Source organism: Opisthorchis viverrini (genome assembly GCF_000715545.1).
Source record: "Opisthorchis viverrini unplaced genomic scaffold opera_v5_3, whole genome shotgun sequence".
Classification (NCBI taxonomy): Eukaryota; Metazoa; Platyhelminthes; class Trematoda; order Opisthorchiida; family Opisthorchiidae; genus Opisthorchis; species Opisthorchis viverrini.
In genome coordinates this window covers 5,222,787-5,239,085 of record NW_008751659.1, presented here as the reverse complement: position 1 = coordinate 5,239,085, position 16,299 = coordinate 5,222,787, and the positions used below count along the sequence as shown (strand labels likewise).

Sequence of the window (16,299 nt, the reverse complement as noted above, 5' to 3'; positions counted from 1 at the left end):
CAGTCAGGCTACTAACCTGTGTTACAGCTGAAGTCGTGCTCTGTAACACAAAATCTATGGAACAACAGGAAGCGAACTGAATGTCCCATGGAAAGAACGATAAAATGAGCTACTAAGTAGTGCAGACTTACTTCGTGGACCAAAAGTTCTCCTCGACATTAACAACTTTGTGTACAATCGGGTAAGTTGAAGTGCAACCGGGCAACCTGATAAATGTTGAGTGAACAATGAAGAAACACGGTTAGTAACCTGACCAACTTGGTAAGTTAGGTTATCAGAAGTCCACTTCCGATTGTTGCGTGATAAGGGGCTTTCAGGTGGTGTCACATATCCATTGCGCCATGTCTGCCTCTCACATAGCGCTTGTTTATCTTTGGAGCCCAAAATAAGTTAGCGCACAAACCATAGTCTGGGAGCAAATAAACACCCTAACGGTAGCGATTCGTCTTTTGCCGACAGACTCCTTTCCTTCGTTTAAACAATTCCACTATGTGTTAGCAGGGGATGGAAACAATGGCCAAAAAAGTGGAACCTTACAATGAATACAGAGATGACCCACTGGATAAGATCGAAAAATCAGTTCCTGACTATCATTCTTATTTATAATCAAATCGAATAAGGATTGATAAGACAGATATGAATTCTATTAATTGTGTCCACGTGTGAAAAAGTATAAGCTTTTGTCACGACTAACCATTAGTCGAATCGTCACACAGACTGCAGATGGGGCCCGACTCCGTCATTAGTCAGATTCTACCGAAATTAGGCTACGTGCTTCGAGCACACCCATATCTGGTTAAAAAACAGATCAACCTGCTAAGCTCTGGCATCCTTCAGTAGACAATATATAGCTAGACTCGAGTCACGTAGCTCTCATTCAGTCAGCTCGCACCTTGAGTTATCTCGAATGCACATAATGGTTTAAAAAAAATACAGCAGAGTGGGAATGCCAGCAATGCCTCACGAGATTTTTACAAATCTGAATCGGCGTTGAGTTGAGAAAGAATCAACGAAACCCATAGGTAAGGAGATTAGTCGTAATCTAAGCCTGTGGTTGACGGGGATGTTGACTGGACACTTTAGCATGTGGTCTTGAAATACGATATCAATCAAGCCAACCTATTCTGGAACTCCACCCCATCCAGTGAGTAGGAAATTAAGGCGGCAGAAACAATAAACGGAGAGACTGGTTTGGGTTATGTTACTTTTGGAATGAACCTCCGTTCAACGGCATTGACTCACGAACAAGTCCCAGTAGAAAAGTTACAGCAGTTCACTTCAATCCAGCGCAAAACTTTCGTGACGTAGGGACCGAGGGAGGAACGCATTTCGTCTAGTTCGACTCCGCAACCGTACCTACAAAAAAGCAAAAGGGTCCCAGGCGTTGGTCCAGTAGGAGACACACCAGTGGATTAAAAAACGAAGGATATTGACAAGTTCGGTATGCTACGTCAGACGTGGTGAATTTTCAGTGAAAAGGCATAATCAATTACCGGCTACCGTCACAAAATCACTTGCAATGATGAGAAGATAATGTCATGAATACCTGAACAGATATCAAACATCCGACACAAAAATCAAAGCTTACATTTGCAAAATGCTGTCGGGTCGATATAGAATGGAAGAGATAAGCTGATTGGCACTACTTTTCGTCGGTTTGAGAGTGACAACTAACTGAAAAGAGAAAGAACGTAAATGTGCTGATATCCACTTAATTTGAAATGCGGATAGAAAATATAGGACTGTTTTGAGGTCAGCAAATGTACAAGACGTTCAAGCGGAGTGCATCCATCTATGCTCCAAGTGATGTTTAAACTGTCAACTGAATCCATGCGAATAGACCATACATTTACCATGGCGAGATGAACCAACTGGTTGGAGCGCGAATTTACTGACTAGAAGGTTCGTGGTTCGAACCTGACCTCTGCCTCTCGACTTCCCCTGTCTAGGCTTGGGCAACCTGGCAGCCCTCCCAGCCCTCGTGCCTCCTTCGCGTGGCATGGCAGCTAGGCACCCAAAGGGTGCTACAGCTGAACGAACGATTACCAACAAATTCATCAGTTAGGAGGCTTTCTTTACATTGGCTAGTGAATTCGGAGCGATAGTACGATCTGTACGGCATATCAAATGGCGTTTTATTGACTGATACTCATGATACTTACTCGCAACCGTAAATCACTACTCAGTAGTTGCGTTCAGCTTATACACGACCCTGTACATAGTTGAAAACTGGAACAAGCGGGAAAGGTTGGTGCCGAATAATAAAACCGAAAGTCGTATGCGTCTGTTGATTAGAATATACGCTGCTGAAAACCACGTCCGATCCTGACAACGTCAGTGTGATAGCTTCACTGAGACAGTGGCATGCTAGTCTTTTGACGCACTTTTCACGCTTACGGACTGCACTGAAGATTAAGCACACTGTATCAGTCATAGACCAAACGATTTGTAGCCAGACCAACTGGCGGATGAACAAATATTGCCGACAGATACGTTCAGGATGAAGAAAGATATCAAGCACAATGTGAGGAAAAGAGAATAAATGATAACAGAATTACTGCTCAACATGAACTCGTACATATCAGAGGCCACCAGCCTGCCATATACAACACACCTTTTGGAGAAGCTCGTGAACGAAGCTCCCGATTAGCATGACACGTCCAGGAGCAGGACGGTCACCTATAGAGTTGATTTCAACAGCAGCATCCTCGAACGAAGACCAAAACTCTTCAATAACTGTGCGTCGTTCGCAGAAAAAACTTGAGACCAATTTAGTCCCAGACAATAAAAAATCCGGATGCTGAATGAGTACCGTAGGGATGTGGTCTGATGAAGATATCACAGAGGCTGGATTGTTGTCATCGATACTTAGATGCGTCCTTTGCCCGGAGCAACTGTCCGACGATGGCACAATGTGGATGGTGTCCCCAATTCGCAGCTCAGTATCACACCTATTAATAAGTAACGGAAGCTATATTGAAGTCGAAAAACGAAAAACAGTGATAATGTGAACTTGTATAAACTGAACCTGATAATGAACCTTACCATGAGCCCAACAGATCAACACTCAGCGAGTGACACATACCCGTACCGTCTGGAAATGCACTGGTCAAACAATCCGCAGCCAAAGAAAGGGACATTTGGGTTCGACTTCTGCAAGTAAAATAACATCGAGAAATTTTTTGTAACCAAATCCCTTAGGTAGTACAGATCAGCTGAAAAGCAAAAAGATTAGGTACCATTGATTGACGCCAAAAATCGAGTTAACAATCGTTGGGTTGCCTTCAATAAGTATTTGTGGGGCGATGAGTTGTTTGCGGTCGAATCTCTCCTCAGAGGTTTCAGTCGTCTATAGAGACCTAGTGCTCGACCAAAGTAAGGACTTTTAACTGTCCAACGCTTGTTTGTGATCCTTTGATTTTTGTTGACAGTATAAGAAGATATGGCAAGGTCAGGATAGATCTTGTCCCGTGACTGAAATTAGTCTATGCCGAAAAGTCGGGAAACAGTGGGTAGCAATTTCATTCTTATTGGGAGTCATCAGCAGTGCGCATCTTGCGAAACTCTAGGGATTCCTGGCTTGTCGTTCGGTCACGTGCGGCTGATCTGTAGGGTGAGCAACTCGCAATTACACATAATATGGGGAATTCACTACACGTGGACACGTGTTGACTTGTTCCTCGAGTGATCACTTCTCAAATGCAAGGTTCACGCGTCTTATAAATTATTCTTCCTCCTGCAATACTAGTTTATTCTCACAAGACCGGTTGAAAGTGAAATTTCGCGTGAAACCTACCATGCATATGATGCGTCAAGTGGCTTGGGTTCTCACAGGCAACATAAAATGCCAGAAAGAGTAATGTTCAATCAGTAGAGATAGATGAATAAGAAGACTTTTTTCTAAGCTACAGAACTTTTAGTTTAAGGCTGACGGTATAAAACATGTAACAACGAACCCTAAGCTAGATAAGTTCACTCTGACAACTGCGCATGTACGGAGGTTGGGTTCTCCGTAACATATGGCAGCGAGTAGTGTAAGAAAAACCGTTCAGCTGTAGCCTTCTTTCGGTGCCCAACTGCTATGCCACCAGAAAGAATCACGAGGGCTGGGACACTGGCAGGTTGCCCAGACCTAGACAGCAGAATTTGAGAAGCGGAAGTCGGGTTCGAAACACGGACCTTCCGGCTAGTAAATTCGCACTCTAACCACTGATCATTCTCGTCTCAGTGTGTGGGATTAAAAGGAATCGTAAATATGGAAAAAAAGTGAAGAACGGGATAGCGGGATATTGTTTCGGAAGGAGAGAACAGACGCAACAGCGCCGACGTGACATCGCCATGTCGATGAGCGCCCCCAGACCAGCGCATCAATGATGTGGTTAATCTCTGACAGCTCAACCTAACGGGGTGAAGCTTTGTCACCAGGTCGTGGCCTGCCCATTTTGTGGTGTCCTCCAGCCATGAACTGTTTCCGCAAACGGGCCGTGGTGTATTAGGCGGCCATCGGGCGCAGTGTCGAGCCAGTGTGGTTGATACAGCCAAATAAGGTCATTCATTGAACAAGCAGTCACATAACTTATCACCGGAATCCGTTCATCGCACTTCAGTATTTTCGATCCAGTGTATGTGCATTGCTCCACAGGCATGGCAACAATGACCCTTTCGTGTTTAGAGCACAATGTCCCATCTCCACAACTGTAAAGCAACACTGGATACGCGACCACATTGCCTCACCTTCACTGATAGGCTGGTATTAGGCGAAGGGATCTAGGATCAAGGAACTCGGAGCGGAATTTAACAATTTTAATACTCATTTCGTCAGCAATGCTGCCATCCAACGTGATGCGACAACTCATGTAGACATATTCGTCCACCATCTTTTCTGGGGATTATGATGTCGTAATCAGATTCCACATAGGGTTGGCGAATTTGGTCGCACGATTATTCCGGTGACAGCTGTGTAATAAAAATCCTCCATGCGACAACATATTAGGTAAGCCTAAAACAAATACTCTATGAGTGTATGCTAAAAAAAAGTGTTGTAACCCACCGCTCGTCCATGAACTAAATGTATGTTGTGCCAAAATTTATGCCGATAAAGATGTTGCTCACAGAACAGGGGGAAGTTGCCCTACAAACCTTGCAAGTGATATCTGAAAGAATCTACCGCAGGCGATCACTGCAAAAGGATGAAGACAGTACGTACATTTTCAAACTAGAGGTGGTCGGTCCTTGAAAAACAATCTACTATGTGCTTCATCACCGCACGGACGTGGTGCAATACGATCATTAGATTTTCAGACACAGAGTTCATATTCTTAAGCTGAACAACACGCGGCCGCCCGTCTAACTTGTACGCATGGCCTATATGTTTCTGTTTTTTGCTTGATTCAGCACGCGCAGGGTTTGTTAGAACCACTTTCCACGGCCCACCAGTCCTGCATCATAATAATCCCTTTTAAAACTCCAAGCCCTGACACTCACCAGTTCTTCCGAATGGATCGTGAAAAGTTGGTAACAGATTGTACCCGGGCTTTACACACAGAATGTGACGATGTACAACACTTACCTAGTGTGGTCTATTTTCGTAACAGTGCCCCTATAAAATGGTCGTATGGGGAGTAAACATTGGGGATCCTTTTGGGGAGAACTACAAGGCAAACAGGAGAACAGTTATGAATTGTGGGCAGTATTATAACAATATAGACTGTACATTTTTCGTATACTTAACTATAAATACCCAAGTTAAGAATTCGCGTCAAGGACAATGGACAATGCAGCAAAGACAATGCTCAGCCTTTGACAACAGGAAGTTTTTCTTGAATTATTCCTGACCCAGACAGAATAATTTCTAACGGGCTAAAACTGTACGCTTTAAAAATAAATTGATATAGGTCACACATCTCCGCTCTGGAGTTCCATGTTTAGCTCTCTAGTACGACCGCACTTCTTCAGGGAAAAATTATTCCTACATTACTGAAAGAAATAAAGTAATGTTTATTATCTCAGTAGGAATGGGTCGTAATGCAGAAAGTCGGAAAACGACTCATCATTCCCTTGGTTCGACACTACTTAAGAGATATGAAAAACCCTAACTAAAATACCTGTAACGTGAAGTCATCAACGAGTAACAGATAAACATCACAGTTCCCGAGTTGGTGGGTCTGGTCGCGCCGGCTAAAACGAAGCGTTTATCAGCACATCCAGCAAGGGTGGATCTCTTGGAATTAAATTCACTATGACGTTAGGAAGGTACGCAGCGGAGCAGAACGCAAAACTGGAAAGTATTAGTGCGGAAATATCTATGTTTGCATGCACTCTAACCAACTTCCCATAAGGGGAGGCGATCGAACAATAAAAAACGTGCCCGGTGGATGTTCACCACACTCATCGCCATCATCACAGTGAACAGCAACATGTCTGTGTTGGAAACTGGTATTTAACTTCAACACAACCACAGAGGAATGCCCCAGTAAAACCTGAAAAGAGGACCGGAAAATTATTTCAAAATCCTATGACCATAGAGAAAACAACCAAGACCAAGGTGCCAATAAGTTCCATCAAAATGAGCACACATGAGTGTGCTGCTGGAGCAAGACAAAATTAGCGGTACACCCAACGTCCTTAGAGAACCTCACCCAACAGAAGCCCGGCAAAAGGCAGAGGAGCGTTAGCTAAGTAGGTCGGCTAAGGATTGACATGAGCCTCGTCATTGGGATCGCTTACGAGCCACGTGCAAGGACCCTACCCAAGAAAGCGCAAAGTTCCCACAGCACTCGACTTGATAGTAGTCGCTTTCACTTCGCGTTGCCACGCTATGACCTATTCCCCGCGAACCTTTCGCTAACTGGATATCGGGGGAAGGCTCAGATACGTGTGATAGATGTCGTAATAGCCTTAACCTGGCAAGCTTCATTTGCCCCTCAACCGAATTCGACTAATATTTGCTTACGGCTTTCAGACCATATCAATCGGCTGCAGCACTTCGTTACTGAGACTCCATCCAACCAGGAATACTTAGCCTCGGCGCTAATTAGTCCGGATTCGAAACTCGCTTATAAAACTAAACTTACGAATACCCACTTGGGATGGAATAGTGAGTGAACTCAGATGAAATGGGGACGGGGAGTGCATAAACTTGAAGATGAGCTGTGATGATCAGTTTCTCGTAAACTAGAAAAACCCGAGTGAGGATATACAAAAACTCACCCAAATGTGGGTTGGTACTCAGGAGACCAATTACTCAGGTCCAGTTGCCCCAGAGATTCGTTAACTTCAAGCTGTTGTTCATCACTTTCAGTTAAATGTCTAGATGCCAAACGATAAACCTCGTCCTGGAGCTGACCGCCATCACCGCACGCGGAATTTTCAGGTTTTGTAGAAGACCGGGACAAAGATGAGGAGTTGATGACGGGTGTCTTTACTTGATCTGGAATGTCCACTGAATCTAAGATCTCCTTAATTGCAATGGTTTCCAGAGTGTCCAAACGAACTTCAACACTGCTGGACGTTTCGGATTTCACTATGGTACGTTTAATACCTCGTCCAAGTGACGGGAAGCCGTCAGTTGACAGGCTGTTCTCCTCAAGACGAGCACATTTTCTGACACCAGCTGAAGCATCTTCAGGTGCTCGTTTACTTGAGGGTAAATTCCGGTTGCTTAGAGCAATAGCTTTGGATACAAGTAGGTGAGAGCGAGGGTTAAAAGTTGATCTGACTTCACCTGCTTGAACCAGCAGATTACGCTTAACTTGATCGATCGGGGCATAATTTAGTCCATCATAATTCCCACGACGTAGCTTAGCAGCTGCATTCGCTTGCCTGTCCGCACGCATTTGTTCAGATTCATTAGGAATGTCTATATCAGGTAGCAGTTGGACACTGTGTTTTTCAAGAAGTTCAGCTTGTCGGCGTACGGTCAAGGAGGATCGCTTGTGTACTACATGCTTACGGTTCTTGATCGGGGTGGAGGTTCCGGGGTTCACATGAATGGGGATGAGAGCTGGACGGGCTGACAAACTGGGAGATGAGGAGCAGGGGGCAAGGGGGCTGCAGTGACCTGGTTCAGGAGTCCCGGGAATGATGAAGCTTGAACTGTCTCCGAAAACGGAACCATTGCTCTCTGGAATTAAGAACAGAAAAGATAAAGCGCGACAGAGGGACACGAAATTTTTCAAAAAACCCAAAAGACATGTCAACCACACGTAAGCCTCCAAGAAAAGGAGACTCCCGCAAGTTACACAGGCCTCTCTCCTTGGAACTCTTCATCCGAAGAACCCATCAATACCGTATAACGTTGCATGAACTGTATTTGGAGGATAGTGAGGCTATATCCTGCTGATCAGAAAGTGGTGCCAGAATAGTATGGTACTCAACCACTAAATGGAAATCCGAGGGTTCGAATGCCCCTCGGAGTTTCGTGAAATTCACGATGATGGGTATCAGGAAGGGCTTTCCAGTTCTTCACTTGTTGGACAAAGCTTCAACGAAATCAAAGTCTTGGACGCGGACCAGACAACATAAATACATTTAAGCGAGAATGGCATGGTACTACACACGGACTCACTGAATTCTGTCGAACTAACCACCGTGGACTTCTGATTCAAAGGAGATTTCGGTCGCTCAGGTGTCTGCAAAAAATGACACACGAAAAACAGTCATACATCCATCCCTTCTACCCATTTTACAAAAAAAGTGAATGTCACTTTCATATCGCAGATGATGTTTTGGGTTGACAGCGTCGAAGTGAGGAACGGCTCTCGTCCAAACGCTAGGAAGGGTGCACCGGGATGGTAAGGTGAATAGCCACTGCCCGATGCTCACATACCTTCTAGGAAAGTAGGAAATATCGACTTAGGTTTCGACAATAAGTTAAACTAGGAAACTTTGTGACATAAGGTGACCAGATCGGACAACTCACTGTGGAAACCCTATAAATTAGGAATGTAGTACAGTTGTAAGTAGCTGGAGACGGTTCTAATCGAGTGAAGAAAAAATGACTTAAACGTCCATGGTGATCAAAGTACTTTCCGTTTTCCGATCAAGTACTCCCACAGAGATATAGTGAATATTTCCTTTAATAACTTTCATGCTAGTTGGGGTTGTGTAAATAAAATTTTCCAATTTATTCTGCCGTATCCTTGGCTGGCGAGTATTCCTTACAGACAATCCCCGGCTGCACGGATTCAGTATTCTTCCTGTCCTTTCGCTCTCCACTGTTTCTTGCCCTGCCTATTCTTATCCATTATTATCACTAACCAAACTCTAGCAACTGGGCCTTGAACCAGAACGTGCATCGCCCCGAGGGATGGCTCGTGCCCAGTGCCATGTGACGTTGTACCGCTGAAGCGAGCGCACGGTGTGCTTAAGCCTCACTATTTGGGTACCCTATCAACCAGTAGCTTGTTTTATCCCCTTCATCATTAGTAGTCCACAGCACATCTGGGTGATTGCTGCAGTCGTCCGGTTGATCGTCCATCATGTGCACCATCTATATGGTAGCGCCAGAGTTTCAGTGACAATTTTGTTAGCATGCAGATCGTACATGGTCATTTTCGTCTGGGAGAGTATCTCAAACGACTCAAGAGGCACATTTGTGGCTTTTCCTTGGATTGGTCTCTCCGGACGGCTGTAGCAGGAGAAATTCGAATGCACTCGGAGACGATAAAATGACCATCGATGGTGTTGTAAACTTTTGGCGACAACAATTTCTCCACCCTTGGATACCGAGGAGCAAACGCTAATACGGTCGTTCATCTCTGGGGAACTCCCTTAGGAGAGACTACTCTCAGCTGGTCTTTCGTAACATACTTCACTGGCGAACTCCTCGAAACTCACAAGCGAGATCATTTTTAGTCAGCCTCCTAAGGTGCTCACTCCAGAGGTTTTGTGAGTGAAAGTGAAAACCAATTGGGTAGCGAACTTTACACACAACCGAAAGTGTTTACCAAAGTCTGAGGTCTTTGCGTCTACCCTCACTAGCACAGCCACCGGAAACCAAATTCAAACTACAGTCATACCTGTTCAAGCCTAGAAGATCAACCAGCGATGCTGACAGGGTTACCTGCGACAGAACTGGAACGGAAGGATTCTCGTTAGAGGCGGTTTTCATAATGAAAATTTTCCACACCTTCACTGGGGCTGATTTATCGCTTCGGAACAAACAACACTCAAATTTGTGAAGCCATAAAATAGACTGTCCTCTCCAGCAATATTGGCTCCTGCAACATAGGTTGTATGCACTTAGACATCTCACCAGTAGATAGATGTTACAGACACCGGAAATGGAGCTTATGAAAACCTAGGACCTGGAACGATTGTCAATATTCCTAGCCACTGAAGGTGGTCGTTCACATATTCGCACAACGGATGCTGTTTAGAGGGTTGTCACTTCAGTTATGTTAGTTACGGTTTCATCCAAGTTAGAAACGACGGCTATGGAGGACTCATTGCTGCAGGCTTGACGCAATCGCTCGTTATCCTTCCAGACAGTACTAAGAGAAGCCGCATCATTTCCGTGGGTGAAAGTCCTGGTAGCTCATGAAACAAGTGAAGTAAAACGCGGGAAACTTCCCAGATGATGCTATGGCTCAAAGGGCGATGCGGGAATGAGATTTAAAGATGAGGATTCTAACCATATCAGCCTGTCGGATTCGGTTCAAAAACGGGTAAGGAGACTTCCTTCCACCTAGTAGTTGAAACGGTCATTACCAGAATCAACTGAAGCAACACCAGTGTGGAACATTGATGCTTTGTAGCCAAACATCCATGCCAGTTTATTTAAATTAAGTTCCACCATGAAAGGAATGCAAGGGAAGAAACCTGGTGCTAGCCTGTCATCAACTCCCGATATCTCCACACCTACAAGACTACCAGAAACTCTAAAGTAAAACTGAGATCTTCACGGAATGTCAAAATGTTGGTAACTCGGGTGCGTTTACTATTGTTGGGATGACAGCTAATTTGTTCGCCCACCTTCGCAATCGGTTTGCAGATCTTTATTCGCCATACGACATCGTTAGCATGCACACCTGTGCACCGCCGGAAGCTGTTATTGGAAATGGAATGGCCCATTGCGTGAGGGGTAAACTCCAGGTAGAGAAGTTCTTGGAAGAGTTTACATCTATGTTTAGGAAGTCTGGCCCCATTCAATCATCGTTTCGGAATCATGGGATTGAATCAACTGAAGATTATCTGATTTGCTGGTTTATCCAGTGTGTGTAATTAGTACATGTTACCAAGCCGACCATCAAATTTGATGAACAGACCAGCTGATCCCTGATCAACAGCCAGAAAATGGACATACTGGGTACCAATGACATAGGTTATCCACCCTATCTTTCAGTGTGCTTGACCAAGAACAAAGAGGATCACATGGGAGGATAGGCCGCAATGGGAGCACATAAAACTCCTCAGAAAACCTTTCATTCGCTTTTGATAGGCAACATTCTGCCTGCCTGTGGGCCACCATTCCTTCAAAATAGACACTTCTCGGAAGACGATAACGTGGCAAATATAGCACGAGTTATTTTGGATTTCAGCTACTGGTATTCCCGTCGCTTCACCAAATACCCGTTCCCTGACAGGCCATTACGAATTTGTCTATTCTAACCAGTCCTACATATGGTTCTGAGACTTTAGTGCTCAATGAACTGAAGTGGTCTCAGATCTCTGGCCCGCGGCTGAATAACGAATTCCGTGTTGTTGTCCGGTACATATAAACATTATGACTCAATAGTATGTTTTGAATCAAAATGGAAGAGGCGACTCTGATGTTTGAGATTCTCACGGGAACGACGCATGCCATGCTATTGTTAAAGGACTCTCGGCTTCCGAGTTGCACAATCTCCAATAAATCTTCTTGGTTGGTTCGGGTACGTCGAAAAACTGTAGGTCCCGCAATATGACTTTATATTTTAGGGGTGCGACAGACACGCCGAAAAGTTGGATGACCCTGATAAGTAACTCTGATGACGCTTTCACTTCTTCATTTCCAAGAGTGAAATCGATCCCGTATGCATACTTCAGGCTGACAGGACTCTAGTTGGCAGAGATCTGAACTCTTGGATTATAGAGAACCTCTAGACGCGAATAATCATGTCCTGATTGCACTTAAGCAGCTTTACCAGTTTTGAACAACGAATTTTTTTCGTAGCAGTTGAAGTTACCTAATAGTGTTCTAGGTGTCACCTTCAGCACATCATCTACAAATAGTCATATCAGAAGCACCGAACACGAATCTACGGTGCTCCAGCAAATGAACTTTGCCCGCCGTTGTTATGTCGTCCTCTTCTGTACTGAGGATAATGAAACGATCGGATAGCTACAATGCCACAGGCAGACTTCAGAGCCAGTGTTCAGGACATGACAAATCCAACGGACAGTAACAAAATAACGGACTGCATTTCAAAAGTGGTAGGTAAAATCTCTAGGGTATGACTTCGTGATACTACATGGCATTACTACGTGGTACTGTGTGCTTCAGCTGCGAAAAGACCACTGAGCACACGGTTTAGTTAATTCAAAAACAAGAAAAAACTGCCAGCAGTTTTGTTCCATTAGTTAGATAACAGCAAAACAGTAGCCTGAAAAACTAGATAATCCAATAACTTACTTGTCTAAAGAATCCGATTATTTTTGTCTGTCTTGTCATCAGCTGAAAAATGGATAGATAAGTGTATTGGGAATGCTGAACATCAAAAAGCAAAAATTCCAAAAAAACTGTTCAACCGTTACACCCTTTCGGTGCCTAGCTTCCATACCACCCGAAGGAAGTATGAGGGCTGGAAAACTGCCAGACTACCCAAGCCCAGACAGGAGAAGTCAAGATGCAGAGGTGGGTTCGAACCACGAACCTTCCGGTCAGTAAATTTGCGCTCCAACCACTGAGCCATCTCGCCCTAAGAAGCAAGGTGTAGGCGCGGAAAGATGGAAGAGCAGATAGTGGAAATTTTAGTAGAGCTCCTGGGGCTGCAGCGGCCTGTCTTAGCAGGAATAAACTGGCGACAACGGCGACCATGGTACAAAATCTATGGGTGGATAGAGTGGCATAAACCACAATGTCTGATAGTAAAAAGTGAAAGGTATCCTATCCTCAGTGGACCTATGGTGTGCTTTTTTCCGACTATTTCCCAACCGTATCGGGTCAAATGATAGAGGGCCGAAGTTTCAGGTTACCTTTAATTCGCCCAGCTACGAGTGGGTCGACATCAGAACTGGCTCTCCTGGAGTGTGTGTGTTCCTAAGTTGAGCAACTGAGTTTACAGGAACCGAACAGAGTCGAACGCAACCATGTGGCAAAGTAACGCAACAGTGGAGGTTAACCGGTATATACGACGCTGTCCTGTGACGATTTGATCGAAGTAGTCATTCAGCGGTAAAGTGTTTGCAATCCGATAAAGGCTTTATCACAGTGGGAACCAGGCTAAGACCTATAACTAACACATTCATCGTGGGTAGTTTTCCGAAGCTGGAGAGTACTATCGATTCATTTCACCTGTAGGGAACAGGTGTCTAGGATGCTCCCCTAACGCCACAGCTTGGGAGGGGATGGGTTTCCGGGAAAACGATGAAAGTAGTAAATTCAAACGGTCTGCAACAACGAAGCCCTCGGTTAGGAAGTCCGGTACGTTGCCTTATCGACACTTGGGTGCATTCACCAAAGTGTAAGGGCAAAAGCGCGAGTCACACAATATAACAGAGTTGACGGTTCATGGATTATCAGTCTAGAAGAGTCGGCTAAACCCTAGCAAGTGGAAGGAGCCCAAACACACTGTACGGATGAGATCAACTCTGGTTAAACGACCAAAAGAACGACCCCGCCAGACAGCATTTTTCAAACCGTTACCTTCGAATTGGTTATGGTAACACTAGAGGTGAACCCACCACACATACACACACACACATAAAAGTTCCGGTGACGCAGGGAACCACAACCACAACAAATATTCAAGAAACTTCATTAAAAATCCCATCAAATATTCTTCTAACGTCACAGCGTCTCCGATAGGCCACGGACCTCAGACTGTTTCAGAGGCTTGGAAACAACATCAGGCAACTCGTTCACATCGGATGTTGACGACTAAGTCTTCTTGAAGGTCGGGTGCCAAGCAACTATTACATGTACCCTTCATGACTAATAAAACTAATAACCGTTCAGCCGTAATAACCCTTCAGTGTATAGCTGCCATGCCACCCGAAGGAAGCACGAAGCCTGGGATACTGCTAGGTTGCCTAAACAGAAGTTGAGACGCGGGGGTCGAGTTCGAACCACGGACGTTTCGGTTAGTAAATTCGATCTCTAACCACTGAGCCATCTCGTTCCATTTGTGACAAAGTTTATCCGAAGCCCAGAAACTTGAACACAGTCCCCGTCGAATTCAAGTTCGCGGAACAGTGGTCCACAAGACAGCTCTGGTCAATATGGTGTGAGCACTGTATTCAACCATCCGATTCAAAATGCACCAGTCATTTGAACCGATTAGCTCAAGAACTGTGTAGCCAAATTCGGGAGCTCATGGTCGTACCCGTATGCGCACCGGCGCTAGATACCGAACGACATAAGAACGACTGGTGGTTTTACACGTTCCAGGAAACAATTGGCCAAATACTGAGGATTAGTGCGCCTATATTCGATAATGATGGGATGCTCGCACTGGATCATGTGACACCTTAGCGCATCATAGTATCAAACAGCACAGTCTCAGAATTCGTGGTGAAAATGCTGACGGGTCTGTTAACTTCGCTGAGTAATCAACACGCGCTTTCAAGACCCTAGAAATACCTGTTAACTCGGCACTCGAACGATGGCCACGTAGCTCCCCAGTGGCTACATCCTAGTGGGATCTAGATGGACCTCACGTGCTACCTGAGAGAAACAGAATCGGGCTACGTTCACGAGCAGAACTTAGGTGCCCCTGATAACTCTTCCTGTAAGAAAACATCACACCTCTAAATTGTTCGGACAAGCAATAATCTTTGTTTGACGTCATACGCGAGAAATTCGACGCATGTTGTGTAGTGCCTGCCAATGTCAACACGTGTGTGTAGCATGTGAGGCTCATGATGCTGCCAACTAGGAACAAAGTCAGGTAGAGAGAAGGACTGCAGATCAGTGTACAACACGGTTGTCAAGCCAGACTGATGGTGGTAAAGTAGCAAACGCGCAAAACGACTGCACACGCTGGCACCAAGCAACCTAGTCAGCAAACAAATACCACAATGATAACCAACAAGGAACCTTTGTCAAATGTCGGCGACTATGCGACACTATTTCGCCATTTACCACAACCTCCCGGAATATGACTGTGTACCGAGTCCTACTTCATTTGGCCAAACCATTCCCGAGGCCAGCTCGATGGGTGGAATGTTTTAAACAACTCAATTGTACGAACCAGCATGCGCCCCCACCCACCAATGAGTTCCTCACTTCGTCGTACGACGCTAACTGTAGACCTCTAATGGAAGAAAAACTAGCTTAAATCATCCACTAACTGGAAATCGAAAAGCCGCTGGTACCCCTGCCCTGCTCATGCCGCTCCATGAGCAATTTCGATTAGGCTGAGACAGCGCATTGTCTCCATACGGCTGGAACATTTTTTCACAGGTGACAAATCTGCTGATGACACCTTGTTGGACGTAGCTCCTACGATATTTGTCAACCTTCTTATGAGTTGACTCGCCACGGTTTACTCAAGTAACAGTCGAAACTAGACAGATGTTCGTCTAGGAAAAGGAAATATTGGCCAAACCTTCGTTCTACACCGTGTTCTAGAACCACGATACAAACAAAAAGACAGCTCCTAGCTACTTTATTGAATTCTGCGTCCGACTCTGTGGACCCGGCACTAGGGGAAATAGGGAAGTCGCACGATATTCCCATTACGCTTACTGCACGGCCACGAGAGCACATGCCAGTGTGGCGAAGAACTGTAAATCTTCGACACGTCGTCTGGAGTTAGGCAGGGCTGTACATTGGCTCCTACTCTTCAACTGTGCGTTCGATTGAACAACGTGCTAGGATGTCAGCAGACATCCTAGCACGTTGTTCAATTGTCAGCAGACCCGTCACGAAGAGACTGGACCTTACCGTGGTGTGACGGTTTTTGCACCTCAGCGATCCATTGAGCTGTACTGGAGAGTGTCCCGCGACACTCACAGTCTCTCATACCAGGCTGGTCAATGGTTAGAGGTCTGACGAACACAGTCTCCTGGCCCTCCAGGTTGGGGGTTGGAACATGTGGCGACTTGTTCCGTAGAAATGGTAATGCATTTGCATTTCCCGCCAAACACCGCTGCCTT

General features: G+C 45.2%; 2 protein-coding genes across 2 annotated transcripts in view; one reads left to right on the top strand and one right to left on the bottom strand.

Moving 5' to 3' along the window:
- Nucleotides 1-12,648, bottom strand: part of T265_12528 (hypothetical protein) — a gene marked incomplete at both ends in the record, with an annotated part of 30,616 nt that extends 17,968 nt beyond the window's left edge. Inside the window, 9 exons of the mRNA XM_009164164.1 lie at nucleotides 132-206; nucleotides 1,243-1,356; nucleotides 1,589-1,674; nucleotides 2,615-2,951; nucleotides 3,046-3,153; nucleotides 5,570-5,650; nucleotides 7,210-8,122; nucleotides 8,567-8,630; nucleotides 12,614-12,648. Of these exons, the coding sequence (XP_009162428.1) occupies nucleotides 132-206; nucleotides 1,243-1,356; nucleotides 1,589-1,674; nucleotides 2,615-2,951; nucleotides 3,046-3,153; nucleotides 5,570-5,650; nucleotides 7,210-8,122; nucleotides 8,567-8,630; nucleotides 12,614-12,646 (1,811 nt within the window). The remainder of the gene's footprint in view (nucleotides 1-131; nucleotides 207-1,242; nucleotides 1,357-1,588; nucleotides 1,675-2,614; nucleotides 2,952-3,045; nucleotides 3,154-5,569; nucleotides 5,651-7,209; nucleotides 8,123-8,566; nucleotides 8,631-12,613) is intronic.
- Nucleotides 6,700-14,303, top strand: T265_00391 (hypothetical protein; the record flags this gene model as incomplete). Its single annotated transcript, XM_009164136.1, has 3 exons — nucleotides 6,700-7,096; nucleotides 12,656-12,860; nucleotides 14,159-14,303. The coding sequence occupies 3 exons, from the start codon at nucleotides 6,700-6,702 to the stop codon at nucleotides 14,301-14,303; spliced, it is 747 nt and encodes a 248-aa protein (XP_009162400.1).
- Between the last annotated feature and the right edge of the window lie 1,996 nt (nucleotides 14,304-16,299).